Below are 18,118 nucleotides of genomic sequence, written 5' to 3' on the forward strand. Positions count from 1 at the left end.
GTGAACAGATCGTATTTGCTTGTTCGACTAGTGATGCCTGGCTACAGACCAAAGGAGCATGCCCGCTGCTGCAAGTCAGTCTAATGAGAGCCTACGAGAGGCACACATCAATTGTCTTATCATTCCAACGAAAGAACCTCAACTCTATCCAGAAGTTGTATCATTTACCGATCCCGCTTACACAAAGCAACACACGGTGTCAGAATTGGTCTGGAAGACAAGAGGATGATAAAAGGACTTGGAACGGAAGATTCCACGATGGAAAAAGAATAAGACATTGAGCACCACCCCCGCTAGAAAACGGCAAAAATGGAAGCTTTTCGTCCACCCACAGCTCTGCAGCTAACAGGTAACGTGGCTGAAAACTGGAAGCGATTTAAGCAACGTTTTGAACTGTATTTGTCTGCGATTGGAGCTGATGAAAGGCATGTGAAGATGAAAGCATCCATGTTTTTGCACGTTGTGGGAGAGGAAGCTCTGGTCGGTGGGAGAGCGCTGGGACAGGACGGCCCCTACTCCGGACTCGGATGCGTCCACCTCGACCGAAAACGGAAGGTCCGGGTCGGGATGACGCAGGACGGGGGGGGGGGGGGGGGTGAAGGCATGACGGAGGCGGTTGAATGCCCCCTCAGCATCGGGAGTCCACCTGAAAGGGAGCTTGGTGGATGTGAGGTTAGTGAGGGGGAGTGCCTTCTGACTATACCCGCGAATGAAGCGGCGGTAGAAGTTGGCAAACCCCAAAAACCGCTGAAGCTGCTTGCGCGTCTTTGGGATCGGCCATTCCACCACCGCTTTGGTTTTGGCGGGGTCGGCCCTGAGCTGCCCCTGCTCCACGACGAACCCTAGGAAAGACAGAGAGCGGACATGGAAGTCGCACTTCTCTGCCTTCACGTAGAGCCGGTTTTGCAGGAGCCGCCAACTGTTTACAAAATGTTAACTATGCAGAAAGATTTGTTGAGACGCACCTCTGATTTACTTCTAGATGCTCCACGAGCAAAAGCAAACAAAACCAGTGGTTTTGTTTGCTTTTGTTGTGTTTTGCATGCAGTGTTGTTTGTTTCTTTTACTTTGTTTGTATGCATGTCATTTGATTAAAAAAGGAGAGCACGTTCAGATGACGCTGCATTGGCTCTGTTTTTACGACAGGGTGCAATCCGCGGCGTGGCCACCGGAGGGCGATGACGTGACGTGGCCCCATTGATTCGACAGGGTACGTCTCAATTCATTGTTTTTCTCTTGTTAAACGCCCGATGTCCCCTTCGTGAAAGTAATCTGATCACATGCCATGGGCCCTATTTTTTTCGACAGGGTGCTATGGCGCGACTTATCCACTGGAGGGCAACACATACGGGAAGTCAGAATGAGTCTTTGTTTTTTTTTTCGGGGCTGAGGCCTGTCAACGTCGTCGTTGAATGATTTCTATCCAAACCATTAGATTTTAGCGTATTCACCTCAATCCATTGTTGAGCATATTCAGATGACGTCCCTTCACTGCTGTTGAATTCACGAGGTGCAAGAGCACGGCGTGTCCACCGGAGAGCGATGACAGTGCCTTGCTCGCAATTGATTTGGCGCAGAGCGTCTCAATCCAAAACAAACATGTGATCAAGCCTCTAAAGATGGCGGACACTGATTTGCTGTGGCGACCCCTTTTAGGGAAAGGCCGAAAGGAAAAGAAGATTTGATGTACTTCGACCACTGTTGATTCGACGGTGTGCGCTGCAACATGCATCCCAACATCCATTATCTGATTCAAATTTCCAATCAAGGGCTACATTCTTTATTTTATTGAGTTGGATGATTTTTTATCTAACATCGGAGCAGAACGACAGTCCCATTGTTCGACGGTGAACGCGTCGAGGCCTAAATTATTTTTAAACGTGATTTTAAATCCAAACCGCTGACGGTTTAGAATTCTTTTATTTCGAAGGTGGTGAACGGGGTTCACTGTGGACAGATTTCCGGGATGCAGAATATTCACAATTTCTGACTTGACGCAACCTCGGACTGACGAGCTTGACGCAAACGCGGTCGACGCCCGTTGACCAAACTACTGAATTTGTCGGCGACGTGCTCCAAACGACCACTCGGAGCGCCCACCTCTATCTTGCTCGGTTAGAACATCTTTTGTTGACGCATGTGTCCGATTAAAGTCGCCTCAGTCTCCGTTGGACTTTCTAGGTCTCGTTTGGCTTAGCTGAGTTTGCTAGCCGCTAACAAAGAGGCCCTCGTGCTCAACGCATCGCTCCGCAGAGGTCATAAGCGAAACATTTTGGAACTGTCGTGTGAACAATTTACGAAAGGAGGACACCAGAAGACGAGAAGGACCTTTGTGAAGAAAAAGAGGGCCACAAGGGACAACGTCAACTCCAGGACGCCATTTTGAGGATGCAGCCAAGAATTGTTCTTCAAGGACAAGGTTGGCTCTTACTGCTCGTTTCGCTTGTTTTCAAGTCTTTTTGAACAGGCTTCGTGTGTTTTTTTTTGTACACACGCGCTCAAATAAGTAACATACAATGGCTGTAGGAAATCTCGAGTGCAGAGGCACAAAGCTCTCATCACATATTTATAGGATCAAACGTCTCGAAACTTGTGCGACATCAGGACTTTTGTTTCTAACCAAACCGATTCTACTGTTGTAATGCATGGATGGATTTGCCTTTATTAGTCTCCCAGTGGAGAAGTTTACATTTCAAAGCAGCAAAGTGATGAATGATATGAACGAGTGATGTGTTGTTCGCGAACGAACCGGCTTTTAGAGCCGGATCTCTGAAGTGAACGAAGAGAGCCGGTTCCTAACAAGGAGCCGGAAATGGGAGCCGACTTTTCTTGTCTATTACCCGTCCCCGGTCTTCGATTAAATCCACACGTGATTGTCGATATCCGTTGTAGAGGAGGATGGGGAGAATTACAGACACATGCAGCAGTGAGGAGAGGTGGCGCAGTGTTTGGGTAGACAGGTGGACAAATGTTTTTACATTATGCTGTTATGATTCAATTATGATATTTTTTACTAGTTGGTATGATAGCATTATTAATATAAAAACCAAATTAGTGACAGCTGATCATCAGACCAGAGTAACCACAGGGAAAGTGAAAGTTAGTGGATGCTCTCTGTGCACATATAAATAAAAATATTTGCTATAGTGTATGTTTTACATGAGTAATTCGTTTGTCACATAATTTTACATGATCAGAATCAGAATCATCTTTATTGCGAAATATGTAGAACACACAAGTTATTTTTTTCCGGTCGAACATGCTGCACTAGTATCATCAAAAAATTGCAAAGGGGCACTATACAGTTCCATTTGGGCTGCTGTTCAAAGAGTTAATGGCTTGCGGGAAGAAGCTGTTTAAATGTCTGCTGGGTTTGGTGCGCATGGCTCGGCAGCGCCTGCCTGAGGGGAGTAGCTGGGAAAGGTGGTGGGCAGGGTTAGGAGGGTCCAATAGGATTTTCCGCACCCTAGTTTGGATTCTTGCAGTGTGCAAGTCCTCGAGAGTGGGTAGGGCGGTGCCAATTATTTTTTTCCGTCGTCCTAACTGTCCGTTGAAGTCGGATTTTGTCTATTTTTCTGGCGGCCCCGAACCAAACGGTGATGGAACAACACAGGATGGATTCGATGACAGCCGTGTAGAAATGTTGCAGCACCCCCTGTGGCAGGGCATGCTTCTTTAGCAGCCTCAGGAAGTACATTCTCTGTTGGGCCTTTTTCAGGATAGAGTTGGTGTTGACCTCCCACTTCATGTCCTGGGAGACTGTGATTCCCAGGAACTTGAAGGTCTCAACGGTTAACACGAGGCAGTTGGATAGTGATTTTTTTGGTAGTTAATTAATTAAAGCAACAAAAAAACAAACCGAGGAGCCATTGGGAGCCAAAAGAGCCGAATCTTTTTAGTGAGCTAATCCAAAAGAATTCCCATCACAAATATGAACAACTCGTATTTGTTTGTTCAACTAGCAATGCCTGACTAGAGACCAAACGGAGCATTTGCTGCTTTGAGTCAGTCGCTTTCTTTCGCTCCGTGGCTCGCTATCTTTCACAACTTTGCTGCTGTGAAATGTAACTTTCTCCACTGCGAGACTAATAAAGGCAAATCCAATCCAATCTCTCTCTCTCTGTCACGTTCTCGCTCCATCCGTGTGTGTGTGTGTGTGTGTGTGTGTGTGTGTGTGTGTGTGTGTGTGTGTGTGTGTGTGCGCGCGTGTGATTGGGTAATTTAACATATTGATGTCACCTGCGAACGAACTGATGATGCGAGACCCGGATGTTGTCGCGCCTTTTATGAGCATGCGCGGAATAAATGTTTGTTGAGTTCCCAGACCAATGATTGACACAGCTGTGCGTCATTATTCTCTCGTGAGTATTAGCCATCGTGAAGGTAAACTGCCATCTTGGTGACTTTTGAAACGCTAGGACTGCTGCAGGAATGTCCAGCGCTACAGTTGTCGTTGAATGATTTATATCGAAGCCATTAGATTTCGACGTATTCATCTCAATCCATTGATGACCATATTCAGATGACGTCCCTTAACTGCTGTTGATTTCACGGGGTGCAATAGCATGGCGTGTCCACTAGAGAGCGATGACGTGCCTTGCTGCCAATTGATTCGGCGGAGAGCGTCTCAATCCATTGTTGAATAGTGGCCAAAACAAACATGCGGATCAAACCTCTAAAGATGGAGGACACTGATTTGCTGTGGCAACCCCTTGAACGGAAAAGCCGAACGGAAAAGATTTGATGGACTTCGACCGCTGTTGATTCGACGGTGTGCGCTGCAACATGCATCCCAACATCAGCTATCCGATTCAAATTTCCAAACAAGGGCCACATTTTTTATTTTATTGATTTGGATGATTATTTTTTTTAAATCTCACATCGGATCAGAACGACAGTCCCATTGTTCGATACCTGAGGTGGTTTTGTGTGCCTTCGACCTGGTCTGGTTGCCAGGGGTGGGTTGTTTTATTAATAATGTAAAATTGTCAGTTTTGATTGAGCGTTTATGTTGACTTTTTTTCTGTCTCTCCTATATTCTCAGAATCAGAATACCTTTATTCGTCCCACAATGGGGGAATAACTGAGACCGTTTTCATTCTGTCTGGGTGAACGCGTCACTGCCTGAATTATTTCTATTATTTTAAATCCAAACCGCTGACTGCTTAGAATGCTATTATTTCGAAGGTGGTGAACGGCGTTTACTATGGACAGATTTCCGGCATGCAGTTTTCACAATTGCTGACTTGAGCAAGCTCGGACTGTGGTCCAAAACGCGGTTGATACCCGTTGACCAAGTTCTCCCTTATTTGTCGGCGACGTGCTCAAAACGCCCACTCGGAGCACCCACCACTATCTTGCTCGGTTAGAACATCTTTCGTTGAAGCTTGTGTCCGATTACAGTCGTCTCGGTGTACATTGTAGTTTTGAATGTAGTTCAGAAGTTGTATCATTTACCGAACCTGCTGACACAACAACACTCTCTCTCTTCTTTCTTTCAGACGTGAATCAGCTAATCGGAGACGTAAAAATGGAGAGTTCCGCTTTCGACTATCCACAAGTCTCCCACATTAAGAAGGAAGAGGAAGAACACAATGTCAGCAGTTTGCCGCAAGATGGCGTCTCCGATGAGAGTGTCGACGACCGACTTCCACCAACCGATTGTGAAGGTAACGACACATACTGTACTCCAAAAAATGGCGGCTGTGAAGTCGTAGGCGTAAAGAACATTTTCAGCGGCTCGATTCTGGACATGTTTTAGGATCAGACTTCATCTTTTCCATTGGGCTTTTCCATTCAAGGGGTCGCCACAGCAAATCAGTGTCCTCCATCTTTAGAGGTTTGATCCGCATGTTTGTTTTGGCCAAGCTTTTACGTCGGATGCCCTTTCTGACACAACCTTCTGTATTTATCCGGGCTTGGAACCGGCACAAGAAGACTTATGTCCCTGTGTGGCTACAGAACAAGCAACTCGCTCAGTGAATTTCGATTTTAATGTGGATTGAAATTTTTAGAGAAGGGGAAATAGTCTGAGATTACAGTGATACCTTGGCTTACGAACTTAATTGGTTCCCAGACAGAGTGTGTAAGGCGAAAAGTGTGTATCCCAAAAATTAATTTCCCATAGGAAACCATTAAAATTACAATAATCCGTTCCCAGGTCCTCATAAAACATCATTTTCTACTTTGTAATTTTCTAAGCCTTAAAACTACACAAAATATACCTTATTTTAAGTATAATAAATGTGCTATGGTATTATAATTAAATAAGTAAACTGTACTGTCTAATAAAGTTGTTTTATTTACCTTTGTGATGGCCGTTGATGGCTTGATGAAATGGAGTGGCCGGTTCTTTCAACATTAAAAACTTGATGAGGAACGTAACCTTCTTTCAACATCTTGAGGAATGATCCCTGGTAGGTGCTTTCTCTGCGATAATTTTATCTAGTTCCGTGTCAATTGTGTTCTGTTTAGCTGGGTTGATAGCTTTTTGCATCAAGTGGACAGATGGCTTGTGCGGGTTGTTTGTGCAGCCTGACTGATGGGATATTTTAACCTTCACTCTGCCTTTGAACTATCAAAGTTGAAATTCTCTCACTGTCGTCCGTCTGTCTCTTTAATGCAGGGGTCGGGAACCTTTTTGACTAAGAGAGCCATAAAAGTAAAATATTTAGAAATGTTTTTCAGCGAGAGACGCACGCACGCGCACACACAAACGCTCGTGCGCGCACACGCACGGCCACTTTTCAACAAAATATCAGAATGTATTATTTAAAATAACTTTGTGATAGTACTCACCGTTAACATGGATGGTTTTCCGTTCCTCGTGTTTGGTAAAAATCCAGGAAAACGATCGGAATGAAATTCAATTTGCCGGTCCAGAGGCGAAGTTACTGCTAGCTAGCCTGCACACGGCTCATAAGCTTCCACACTTGTTATCTGCAATCTACTTCTCGCAGAAGTATGTCGATGCTAACTTTAACATGGGGCTTGTTAAAATGTCACTGACATTCGACTGTTTCATCGATGGTATTGTTTCATTGCAAATTAGAATCTGAACATTTTCTCTCCTCTAATGCTCCAGTGCGTTCAGGCTGAAGTGCACAAGTTGGGCTCATTTAAAGGGGCGTTTACCTGTTTCAGCATGACGGCCACTATCATCCAATCAACATGGCGCTTTCGGCCATTCTAGGTCAGTGTCATCCAATCAAAACTGCGCTTTCCGCCAACTGCAGCCCCAACGGGAAATGAACGACGAAAAAAACGACAATATGTATTATAATATGTAATATCGGCGAGCCATATGCAATCATCAAAAGAGCCATATATGGCTCGCGAGCCATAGGTTCCCGACCCCTGCTTTAATGTTTAAACCACCTCCCCTCACTGCTGCGTTCTTGAGCAATCATGTGGCTTTACCCAAAGACTGGGGGCCGGGAATAGAGGATGAAAAAAAGTTGGCAGCCATTTTCTTCTTGGAGAACAGCTTCACTCTCTCGCTGTCTGTAAACCCCACCCCCTTCACTGCTGCTTTCTTTACCAATGACGTGGCTTTAACCGAAGACTGGGGGCGGGGAATAGAGGAATAAAACAAGCCGGCTGCCATTTTGTTGTTAGAAGAACGGGCTCTTTCGCGAACGGCACATCACTCTTTGATGCAGCTCCATGTGTATCCCGAAAAAAGTTCGTATGCCAAGGTAAAGTTTTCATAAATTTAATGTTCGTAAACCGAAAAGTTCGTAACCCAAGGGGTTCGTAAACCGAGATATTACTGTAGTTCTGAAGAGGAAAGCATAAATGTTTTTGATCTATTAAAGAAGTCCTTCTGTATCAATTCGAGACGTAAGCGACGAAACTGGTGAAGGACACGACATATGAAGCTCAGTGAATAAGCAATATAGCATCAACTTCCGTGATATGTGGCATATAAGGACATGAATAACAAATAATAAGCTACAAGATGTCAACATCAATGCAGATTGTTTAATGGTTGTGCATGCAAAACGCTGTTTCAACTTTCAAGATGAAGAATTACGAACTTGCGTATGAATGACAGTGGTTGTCCATCGCTAACTCCACTTAGCTCCTCGTTCCAGCAGCTGAATGTTTGTCCGACAGGTTTGCTCCACGATTACGACTATTGCTCTCCTTCACCACTAGAAAGAAGCAACTTTCTACCCTTTGGCTGATAGGATGACAGCGGTTATCCAAGCGGGTATTCGCGCACTCCGGGGAGCTCCTCGGCTGGCGCTATACTGCTCTGCTGTGTTGGAAATGCTGCATTGTTTGTCCGCTAGGAATTTGTGTAAACTTACACCTTCTTTGTGCATGTTCCTGCAATTGGCTGCAACACGATTCACCATCGCATTATTTATGTAGTTTACCTTCTAATTTCGCGATCAACACGGTGTTTTCAGATGAAAAAAGTACCCAAAATGCATTGTATGTCGCTTTTTTGGTCAGGGGCGTTCCCTCCGTGACGTCACTTAGGGCATCGTCATTAACTTAAAAACAAGACTTCATGAATATTCAGTGCGAGTTTTAACCCTTTACGGACGATTGGGACAAATTCGGTACACTAAAGATAAATGCTTATAGATCGAAAAAATGAAAGGTAGCAGTTCAAGTGCCGATTGGAACTGATGCAGCACAAGTTACATGCCCCTTTAAAACAGGTTATGTGCAGCTTTGCCTTTAAGAGCGTCAGTGACATATCCTTCTTGCGCAACACAACGTGCACTCCTCCATCTTCAAAGCTCCTTCTATTTTTCGTCATGGATCAAATATCACGTAAGTATATGTTGTGAGGATTTTATGAGCTATTCTGAAGAGGTTTACCTTGATACTGAAATGTATCAATTATATCTAATAATTACAATAATTAATTAATAATTAATTATTCATTAATTAATAATTGCTGCAGTTCGCTACACAGTAAACCCTCGTTTATCGCTGGAGATACTGTCGTGTTGTCAAATAAGGCACATGTGAGTCCAGCTGTTGCGTTAACGTGAGTCACTTTTATTTTGCCTCCAATGCAATGCCTTTTCCCAAGTCACTCCCTCCTGCGGTCCTTGGCGCCACTGATCTTGTTGTCAACGATCACACCACATCTCGCCTTTCTAGAATCATTGGATAGACTACCAACGATTCAACAGACCTTGAGGATTATTCTGCCTCGTGGTTGAAAGGTCTGCTCTTCTCTAAGACTGTGCCAAGGGATCGCATAGGAAAAACAAACGTTGCAAACAAACATATTTGAGACAATCCATTTGAGAACAATAACTTGATGGTCCATATTAACTGATCCTCCTCTATGCTCTGTAATGGGCTCTCTGTGGTTCCGTCTCTCCTTGCAGCATGTTGGGCAGTTGAGAACAACTCGTTCAGCTGTTGGCTTAGCCCAGGCCATCATACCGCCCGCCGTGCTCGCTCTCTACCCTTTACCACGCCCTGTTGACCTTCATGCAGTTTATGCGAGAACATCATTTCTCGTGGTTGAAGGTATGACAATTCTATATGACTTCAGTAGGATTCCGTCGTGGACTGTGAGGAATGCCTGCTCTGTACAGCCTAAGTGCCGCTTCATTGGGTCCTTGTTCGGGCCAGCCTTCTGTGCACAACTGCATCACACGTGCACACACGCTGTCCCTCTGCAGCTGCTCTCTCGGCCTTCCAAGGTAATTGGTGGTTGCCGGGAAGTTCTCCATCACCATGTCGATGTAGATGTTCGTATCTTCGAGCAATTCTTTGGCAGCTGGTGTCGCCCCCTTCTCCACTGGAGCTCGAGACAGTGTGTCGGCTGTCAACAGGCTTTTTCCTGGGACGTGAGAGGTGGAGTAAGAATAGCGCATGAGTCGCATTCTGAAGCGTTGTATCCGTGTATCCAATTTACAGCAAAAAAATGCAATGTAAATCTTTGTTTGAATCATCACAAGAACTGCTTTGCGTTATTCCATGGTTATTAGCTAGTTTTCTTTATCTGTAAAGGAACTATGTTTTTTTATGTAAACATTTTATGTCAATATTTTATGTAAATTATGTATGTATTTTATGTAAATATTTTATGTATTTTATTATTTTAATAAAAATATGTCATATGGGTAAAAGTCTAGTTTTTGAAGTTGCACTTGGCATATGTTCCAAAAAAGGCACCCTCTCAACATAGGCCTTTCATGACGATTGTGCCAAATTAGGCACAAATTTTCTTAGGCTCAAATTTTCTACATTATTGAAAAATAATAAAAAAGGAAGCTACTAGTATGTTACTATATCCATCAGTGACCATAAAAACTGAACAGATTTTTTTTTTCTAATTAGAACATAATTCAGGCAGTAAAGGGTTAAGTGGACCCATATCTTTCATCTTAAACCTTTTTTTTAGGCATTTCTTTTACTTCACTGAGTCGGGTATCGTTACTCGCCGCTAGGATTAAGTCATCCACCCACACTGACAGAATGACTTTCTCATTTTCAGATTCTCTACAGTAGACACAATGATCAGCATCATTTTGTACAAAACCATTCTTTGAGGTGATTACCCAGTAACATGTTCCAGTTACACCCTGACTGCTTTAAGCCATACAGTGATTTGTTGAGATTGCACACCAAATGTTCTCCTGTTTGTGACCTTGTCTCAAAACCTTCGGTTAGCTCCACATATAATTCACAGTCCATTGGGGCATAGAGATACGCAGTCTTCACGTCCATTTGGTGTAGGGTAAGATCTTCCTGCACAGCCACCTGCATCAGTGCTCGAATAGAGGTCAGGTTAGCTGTCGGTGAAAATGTCTCTTTATATTCAATTCCTCCCACTTGACCATATCCTTTTGCTCAATATCTGGCTTTACAAGTCTCAGATCCATCTGAGACTTGTAAAGCCAAACTTCTCCTTCCTCAACTGCTACAACATGCTTAGAATATCTTGTTTTGTATCCTCCCACCCCAACCCCATCCCTTTTCAATTGCTGCTGTGGACTGCAAATTTCCCCATTGTGGGACGAATAAAGGTATTCTGATTCTGATGTTCGGCAAAATGTTCTAATTCAAGAAGTTATTGCACACTAGATGCATACGGGTGTGAAGCCCTTAGGCTAAGAACACATGCGGGTGCTAAAAGCTGTGTATATGAGTGTGTATGGCTCGGGGAAGGAAGTGTGTACGCTGAGACAAAGAGAAAGAGATTGTGTTTGCACGAAAAAGCAGCACGTCTGGAAAAAGCAGCACTTTTTTTACGCCGACGTCGAAGTCTTTTGAAATCCACCACAAATGTGATGCTGTTCATGTCACATTTTGAGTGGTAATCTGAAATCATTTATCTCTGAGTAACTCTCACCATAATTGCATGTGTCTGTCTTTTTGTGTCATGCAGATATCAGCGAAAATGCTTGTCCTGCGCGGCTGAAAAAGGAAGAAGAGGGAGCGCGCGACATTAAAAGCGAGGAGGAGCCAGAGCAGCCCTGCACCAAAAATGATGACAACAGATCATCCTGTGATGATGATCAAGATGAAGAGTCTGACTGTGATCTGACATGTCACACCAGCAACAAAGCCTGCAAATCTTCTCTGTGTGGCAAAAAGTTAACTGATCAGAGTCATTCGAAAAAGCATGCCAGAAACCACACTGGTGAGGAACATTTTGCCTGCTCGGTTTGTGGCAAAGGATTCTCTCAGAAGGCCAATTTAATTCGCCACACAACCCACAGTGATGAGAAGCCTTTTTCCTGTTCAGATTGTGGCAAAGGATTCTCTCACAAGGCCCATTTAATTCGCCACACAAGAATCCACACCGGTGAGAAACCTTTTTCCTGTTCAGATTGTGGCAAAAGATTCTCTGAGAAGTGCAATTTAATTATCCACACAAGAATCCACAGTGGTGAGAAACGTTTTTCCTGTTCAGTTTGTGGCAAAGGATTCTCTCATAAGGGCAATTTATTTAGCCACACAAGAACCCACAGTGGTGAGAAACCTTTTTCCTGTTCAGATTGTGGCCAAAGATTCTCTGAGAAGGGAAGCTTAAGTAAACACACAATAAGCCACAGTGGTGAGAAACCCTTTTCCTGTTCAGATTGTGGCAAAGGATTCTCTCAGAAGGGCCTTTTAATTAGCCACACAAGAATCCACAGTGGTGAGAAACCTTTTTCCTGTTCAGTTTGTGGCAAAGTATTCTCTCAGAAGGGCCATTTAATTCGCCACACAAGAATCCACACTGGTGAGAAACCCTTTTCCTGTTCAGATTGTGGCAAAAGATTCTCTGAGAAGGGCCATTTAATTAGCCACACAAGAATCCACAGTGGTGAGAAACCTTTTTCCTGTTCAGTTTGTGGCAAAGGATTCTCTCACCAGGGCCATTTAATTAGCCACACAAGAATCCACAGTGGTGAGAAACCTTTTTCCTGTTCAGATTGTGGCAAAAGATTCTCTGAGAAGGGCCATTTAATTATCCACACAAGAATCCACAGTGGTGAGAAACCTTTTTCCTGTTCAGATTGTGGCAAAGGATTCTCTCACCAGGGCAATTTAATTAGCCACACAAGAATCCACACTGGTGAGAAACCCTTTTCCTGTTCAGATTGTGGCAAAAGATTCTCTCTGAAGGGCTATTTAATTATCCACACAAGAATCCACAGTGGTGAGAAACCTTTTTCCTGTTCCTTTTGTGGCAAAGGATTCTCTGAGAAGGGCCATTTAATTCGCCACACAAGAATCCACACCGATGAGAAACCCTTTTCCTGTTCAGATTGCGGCCAAAGATTCTCTCAGAAGGGCAATTTAATTAGCCACACAAGAACCCACACTGGTGAAAAACCTTTTTCATGTTCAATTTGTGGCAAAGGATTCTCTAAGAAGGGCTCTTTAATTAGCCACACAAGAACCCACACCCGTGACAAAACTTTGCCTGTTAATAATGTGGTCAAAGATTTTTAAGGAAGCATCACTTAAGTGCACGTGAAATCCACACCGGTGAGAAAGTTTTGCCTGCCCGGTTTTTTGAAAAGGATTCTCGGATACTCTGGCGGATCACTTTCAACCTTTTCTTGAGCCAAGTCGAACTCCCGGAAATGCTTGGGACTACAGTGATACCTGAGCTTACGAACTTAATTGGTTCCCAGAAAGTGTGTGTAAGGTGAAAAGTTTGCCTGCCAAACATTTCCCATAAGAAACCATTAAAATGAGAATAATCCGTTCCCAGGTCTCCATGAAAGATTATTTTCTTCTAAATAAGCCTTAAAACTACACAAATATATATAATCTTAGCGAAAGGACATAGATGGTTTGAAAGGGGAGTAAAAGAAGTGATTTTCATAAAACAGCTAAATCCTTCTTTAAAAACCGATATGGTGGGGTGAGGTTCAATTTGGATCGTTCGTACAACAGCCTACTTGGGCAAATTAGGATTAATAATACTGATGAGGCGATATCGGTGGAAGTGGGGCAATCAGGCCAATCGTTAGTTCGAACAATAGGAAGAATCAGTGGAGCGGCAGGGAGTAGTCTTCTGCTGCCCCCAACCTGAGAGCAGGGAACTATCATAGCAGATCTGGCACCGCCATGTCTGGACAGTAGGGATATATATATATATATATATATATATATATATATATATATATATATATATATATATATATATATATATATATATATAGGGCCGAAACTACCAGTAAGTCTTTAGTTTGCTGACGAAGTTTCTTAGATAAGAAGTGAAACGCCCGACACCTTCAAAGAAGTACAGATGACAGCTGAAGAAACCTTTTCATCGATTGATGTCACCTTGAAACGCGTGAGAATCCCAGAGAGCGCCTTGATCCACTTCACAGTTGCTGAACACGTGTGAAGCTCCGCCACATTGCAAGTGGTGGCACGGCCTGGTGGTGGTTTTTCGCCGGTGTGCGTCCTCATGTGCGTGACCAGCGTTGCCTTTAGGGCGAAGGTCCGGCCACAAGTGGAGCATGGGAAGGGTTTTTGGCCCGTGTGCAACCTCATGTGGACCTCTACGTTTTCCTTCCGAGAAAAGGCCTTACGGCAATCAGCCGCTAAAGGGTTTTTCTCCTGTGTGGGTGTTCACATGTCTCATCAAGTTGGAATTGGAAGTGAACTTTTGACCGCAAACGGAGCAGCGCAAACGCTCCTTCGGGGAGGGACACTTTTGCCGTTTGCGCGACCTTTTCTTGCCGGGGACCTTTTTCGGAGAGCCCGGCCACGTTTCGTCCTCGTCTTGACTGTCGGCGTCCGACATTGGCGTCAGGAGGTCGTCTGGCGGCGACCCTTCAGACGACTCGGGCGCTTGGTCTTCACCCACTTCGCTTTTCAGGCAGCCGCCGTTCGGGCTGACATCGGCCTGAAAATGGGAGGAGCTCCGCGGACATTCCGGCTCCAAACCGGATTGCCCCCACGGCGGCCGAGGGGGAGTTTCTTCCAGACCGCCGATTATCCGCCGGAGATCTGCAGGACGCAAGTAATGCAAATACTGTACAGTCAAACTTGGGTTTACGACCATAATCTGTTCCAGAATCAAAAGTGGCGCTTTGACGCCCCCCTGTGGTCCCCCTTCTCCTATTTCAATTTGCTCGCTGAACCCAAGTCCAATATGATACAGCTAATACATTTGATGATGTGAAAGCGCTTTTCATCACACTCAAAGGCACTTTGAAGGACAACTGACACCTCGGAGAAGTTGCATCCATAATTTGTAAAATGACTTCAAATGACTTCTACTTAGCGCATTTTACAAATATTCCACCGCATATAGCTATATCTTATGTTTTAAGACTCGCTCTGAATAATCATGAAGTCTTGTTTTTAAGTTAATGACGATGCTCTAAGTGACGTCACGGAGGGAACGCCCCTGACCGAAAAAGCAACACACAATGCATTTTGGGTACTTTTTTTCATCTGAAAACACAGTGTCAATCGCGAAATTAGAAGGAAAACTACATAAATAACGTGATGGTGAATCGTTTTGCAGTCTTTGGTTAAAGCCACATGATTGGTCAAGAACGCAGCAGTGAGGGGAGGTGGTTTGAACATTAAACAGACAGGGAGACGACAGTGAGAGAATTTAAACACTTGATCGTTCAAAGGCAGAGTGTAGACTGCAAGGTTAAAATATCCCATCAATCAGGTTCCACAAACAACCCGCACAAGCCATCTGTCCACTTGATGCAAAAAGCTATCAACCCAGCTAAACAGAACACAATTGATGAGGAACTAGATAAAATTATCGCAGAGAAAGCACCAACAAGGGATCATTCCTCAAGATGGTGAAAGAAGAAGGCTACGTTCCTCATCAAGTTTTTAATGCTAAGGAAACCGGCCACTCCATTCCATCAAGCCATCAACGACCATCACAAAGGTAAATAAAACAACTTTACAACTTTCAGTTCAGTTTATTTCTTGGATTGGATTGGATTTGCCTTTATTAGTCTCACAGTGGAGAAATTTACATTTACATTTCTTTAATTATAATACGATATTACATTTATTATACTTAAAATAAGGTATATTTTGTTTAATTTTAAGGCTTAGAAAAAGTAGAAAATGATGTTTTATGGGGACCTGGGAACGGATTATTCTTATTTTAATGATTTCCTAGGGGAAATTATTTTTTTGGATGCACACTTTTCGCCTTACACACTCTGTCTGGGAACCAATTAAATTCGTAAGCCAGGGTATCACTGTACCTCCATTTTTTTGTCCCTTACGTACTCTCTGCAAGACCTAGAACATTCAGTGATGTCACTTTTATGGCAAACTCAGCGCTGAGAGGGTTTTTCTCTAGTATGTTGACTAATCTCAGACTTGTTTCCCCTTCTCTAAAAATTTCAATCAACATCAAAATCGAAATATGTTTTTTTCCCATTTGTCTGATCCTAAAACATAGCATCCTTTTTAGCAGTGGATCAGGGACGTCATGGTGGAATGTGCACGTCTACTACAAGTTAAATGTTGAAACCAAACACGAAGCTGTAGCATCCATTGACGAAAAGAGATTGTCTCACATCTCCTGTCCCACATAAATCCGCTTCAATTCCAAGGCGCGACAGTTCCACATACATCCACATTATATTAGGTTCGATTAGATTAGCCTTAATTAGTCTCATCTGTGGATAAATTTACATTTCACAGCAACAAAGTTATGAAAGGCAGAAGAAAGGAAAATAGTAGAAAAAAAACTACAGAATGTTTGAATGTTGCTGTGCCGACGACCATTTTGTGTTTGGGAGCCTTTTACTGAGCGAGTTGCTTGTTCTGTAGCCACAAAGGGACATAAGTCTTCTTGTGCCGGTCCCAAGCCCGGATAAATACAGACGGTTGTGTCAGGAAGGGCATCCGATGTCAAAGCTTGGCCAAAACAAACATGCGGATCAAACCTCTAAAGCTGGAGGACACTGATTTGCTGTGGCGACCCCTTGAAGGGAAAAACCCAAAGGAAAAGAAGAAGTCTGATCCTAAAACATGTCCAGAATCGAGCTGCTGAAAATGTTCTTTACGCCTGCGACTTCACAGCCGCCATTTTTTGGAGTACGTGTCGTTACCTTCACAATTGGGTGGTGGAAGTCGGTCGTCGACAGGCTCCTCGGAGACGCCATCTTGCGGCAAACTGCTGACATCGGCCTCTTCCCGTTCCTTTTTAATGTGGAGGACTTGTGGATAGTCCAAAGCGGAGCTCTCCGATTCCACGTCTCCGATTAGCTGATTCACGTCTGAAAGAAAGAAAGAAAGAAGAGAGAGAGTGATGTTGTGGAAGCGGGTTCGGTAAATGACATTCACATTGGCTCCAGGATCCAATTTGAATTCTAGATGAATGTCGTTCACTTTCAATGTCCTGATCCAATCTTTTCTCCTCTTTCATCTTTTACAGCATTCACATAAAGTTCCTCCACTTCATAATGAGCATCTACTGCATCTACCTTTCCTTTCATTTCTTGGTTCCTGCAGCAATGAGCAAAGTGATTTGCTTTGTCGCCGTTTTTACATATTTTCCCATATGCTGCACACTGATTTGGGGGATGTTGCGTACCACAACGAGTACAAGATTTTTGTTTGAATATCCTATTTTTATTGGGTTGTCTCACTCTTGCTTTCATATCTGCAGTCTTGTTTTTGTTCAATCTGAATGAATTTCTTTCCACTGCATCCACATTGCAGCTAGCCTCATTTCGCAGCTCTTTAGCTTGTGATTTAACAGTCTCAGGGACTCGACACAGTGCTAAAGCTTTTTCCAGGTCCAGATCTGATTCTCTGAGTCGCCTTTCTCTCAGTACACACTATTCTGTCTTTGATCAGTGATTCTGTTCATCCACCAAACTCACATGTCTTTGATCTGTTTCTCATCTCATTTGGTCAGTAGTTTCTCCAACTGTCTGTACACATGAGAAGAATCTGTACATTTCAAACGTCACATTGCGTTTCTGAATGCAGTAAGCTTCAAACTTTTCCATTAGTTTTGAAAGCTTCATCTTTTCATCCTCAGCATCAAATGTGAAGTTATTGTAGACGTCTAGAGCTTCCTCTCCTACAACGTGCAAAAACATGGATGCTTTCATCTTTGAAAGGCTTTCATCAGCTCCAATTGCAGACAAATACAGTTCAAAACGTTGCTTAAATCGCTTCCAATTTTCAACCACGTTACATGTTAGGTGCGGAGCTGTGGGTGGACGAAAAGCTTCCATTTTTGCCGTTTTCTGCCGGGGGTTGTGCTCAATGTCTTATTCTTTTTCCACCGTGGAATCTTCCGTTCCAAGTCCTTTTATCGTCCTCTTGTCTTCCAGACCAATTCTGACACCATGTGTTGCTTTGTGTAAGCGGGTTCGGTAAATGATACAACTTCTGGAGAGAGTTGAGGTTCTTTCTTTTGACGGCTGTGTTGGTTGGAGGGAGAAGGCAATTAACAAGTGCGTCTCTTGTCGGCTCTCATCAGACTGACTTGCAGCAGCAAGCTTCTTTGGTCTATAGCCAGGCATCACTAGCCGAACAAGCAAATACGATGTACTCATATCATTACATGATCTGCAACATGCACCCCAACATCCATTATCCGATTCAAATTTCCAAACAGGGCTTTTTTATTTTATTTATTTTGATGGTTTTTTTTAAAAATCGAACATCGGATCAGAAT

The 18,118-nt window shown here is 43.6% G+C and overlaps 2 protein-coding genes across 9 annotated transcripts in view; one reads left to right on the plus strand and one right to left on the minus strand.

The window, feature by feature from the left end:
- Positions 1-18,118, minus strand: part of LOC148899815 (uncharacterized) — a 121,504-nt gene that overhangs the window by 26,362 nt on the left and 77,024 nt on the right. The gene's annotated exons all lie outside the window — the stretch shown is intronic.
- LOC148899817 (uncharacterized) lies at positions 2-13,555 on the plus strand. Of its 8 annotated transcripts, XM_088995246.1 has the most exons (7): positions 11-349; positions 1,147-1,210; positions 1,309-2,114; positions 2,304-2,419; positions 5,502-5,669; positions 9,360-9,504; positions 11,372-13,555. In XM_088995246.1, exons 5-7 carry the CDS (start codon positions 5,595-5,597, stop codon positions 12,925-12,927), a joined length of 1,776 nt encoding a protein of 591 aa, XP_088851372.1. In that variant the 5' UTR covers positions 11-349; positions 1,147-1,210; positions 1,309-2,114; positions 2,304-2,419; positions 5,502-5,594; the 3' UTR covers positions 12,928-13,555. The 8 variants fall into 8 exon arrangements, 4 of the variants coding, with proteins under 4 accessions (XP_088851372.1, XP_088851371.1, XP_088851375.1 ...); XR_016114801.1 differs by having other exon boundaries at positions 2-349; positions 1,309-2,419; positions 9,360-9,680; positions 11,372-11,487; XR_016114804.1 differs by lacking the exon at positions 11,372-13,555 and adding an exon at positions 9,573-10,464 and having other exon boundaries at positions 2-349; positions 1,309-2,419.

The sequence above is a fragment of the Hippocampus bargibanti genome, linkage group LG04 (assembly GCF_051943395.1).
Source record: "Hippocampus bargibanti isolate YZ-2025 linkage group LG04, ASM5194339v1, whole genome shotgun sequence".
NCBI classification, from domain to species: domain Eukaryota; kingdom Metazoa; phylum Chordata; class Actinopteri; order Syngnathiformes; family Syngnathidae; genus Hippocampus; species Hippocampus bargibanti.

Bases quoted from the DNA above. Each gene is read 5' to 3' on its own strand.
- LOC148899817 (XM_088995245.1), top strand. From the start codon at position 5,595: ATGTCAGCAGTTTGCCGCAAGATGGCGTCTCCGATGAGAGTGTCGACG. The intron at 5,670-9,359 runs GTAACGACACAT...CTCTCCTTGCAG, and splicing joins TCCACCAACCGATTGTGAAG to CATGTTGGGCAGTTGAGAAC. The intron at 9,505-11,371 runs GTATGACAATTC...TGTGTCATGCAG, and splicing joins ATCATTTCTCGTGGTTGAAG to ATATCAGCGAAAATGCTTGT.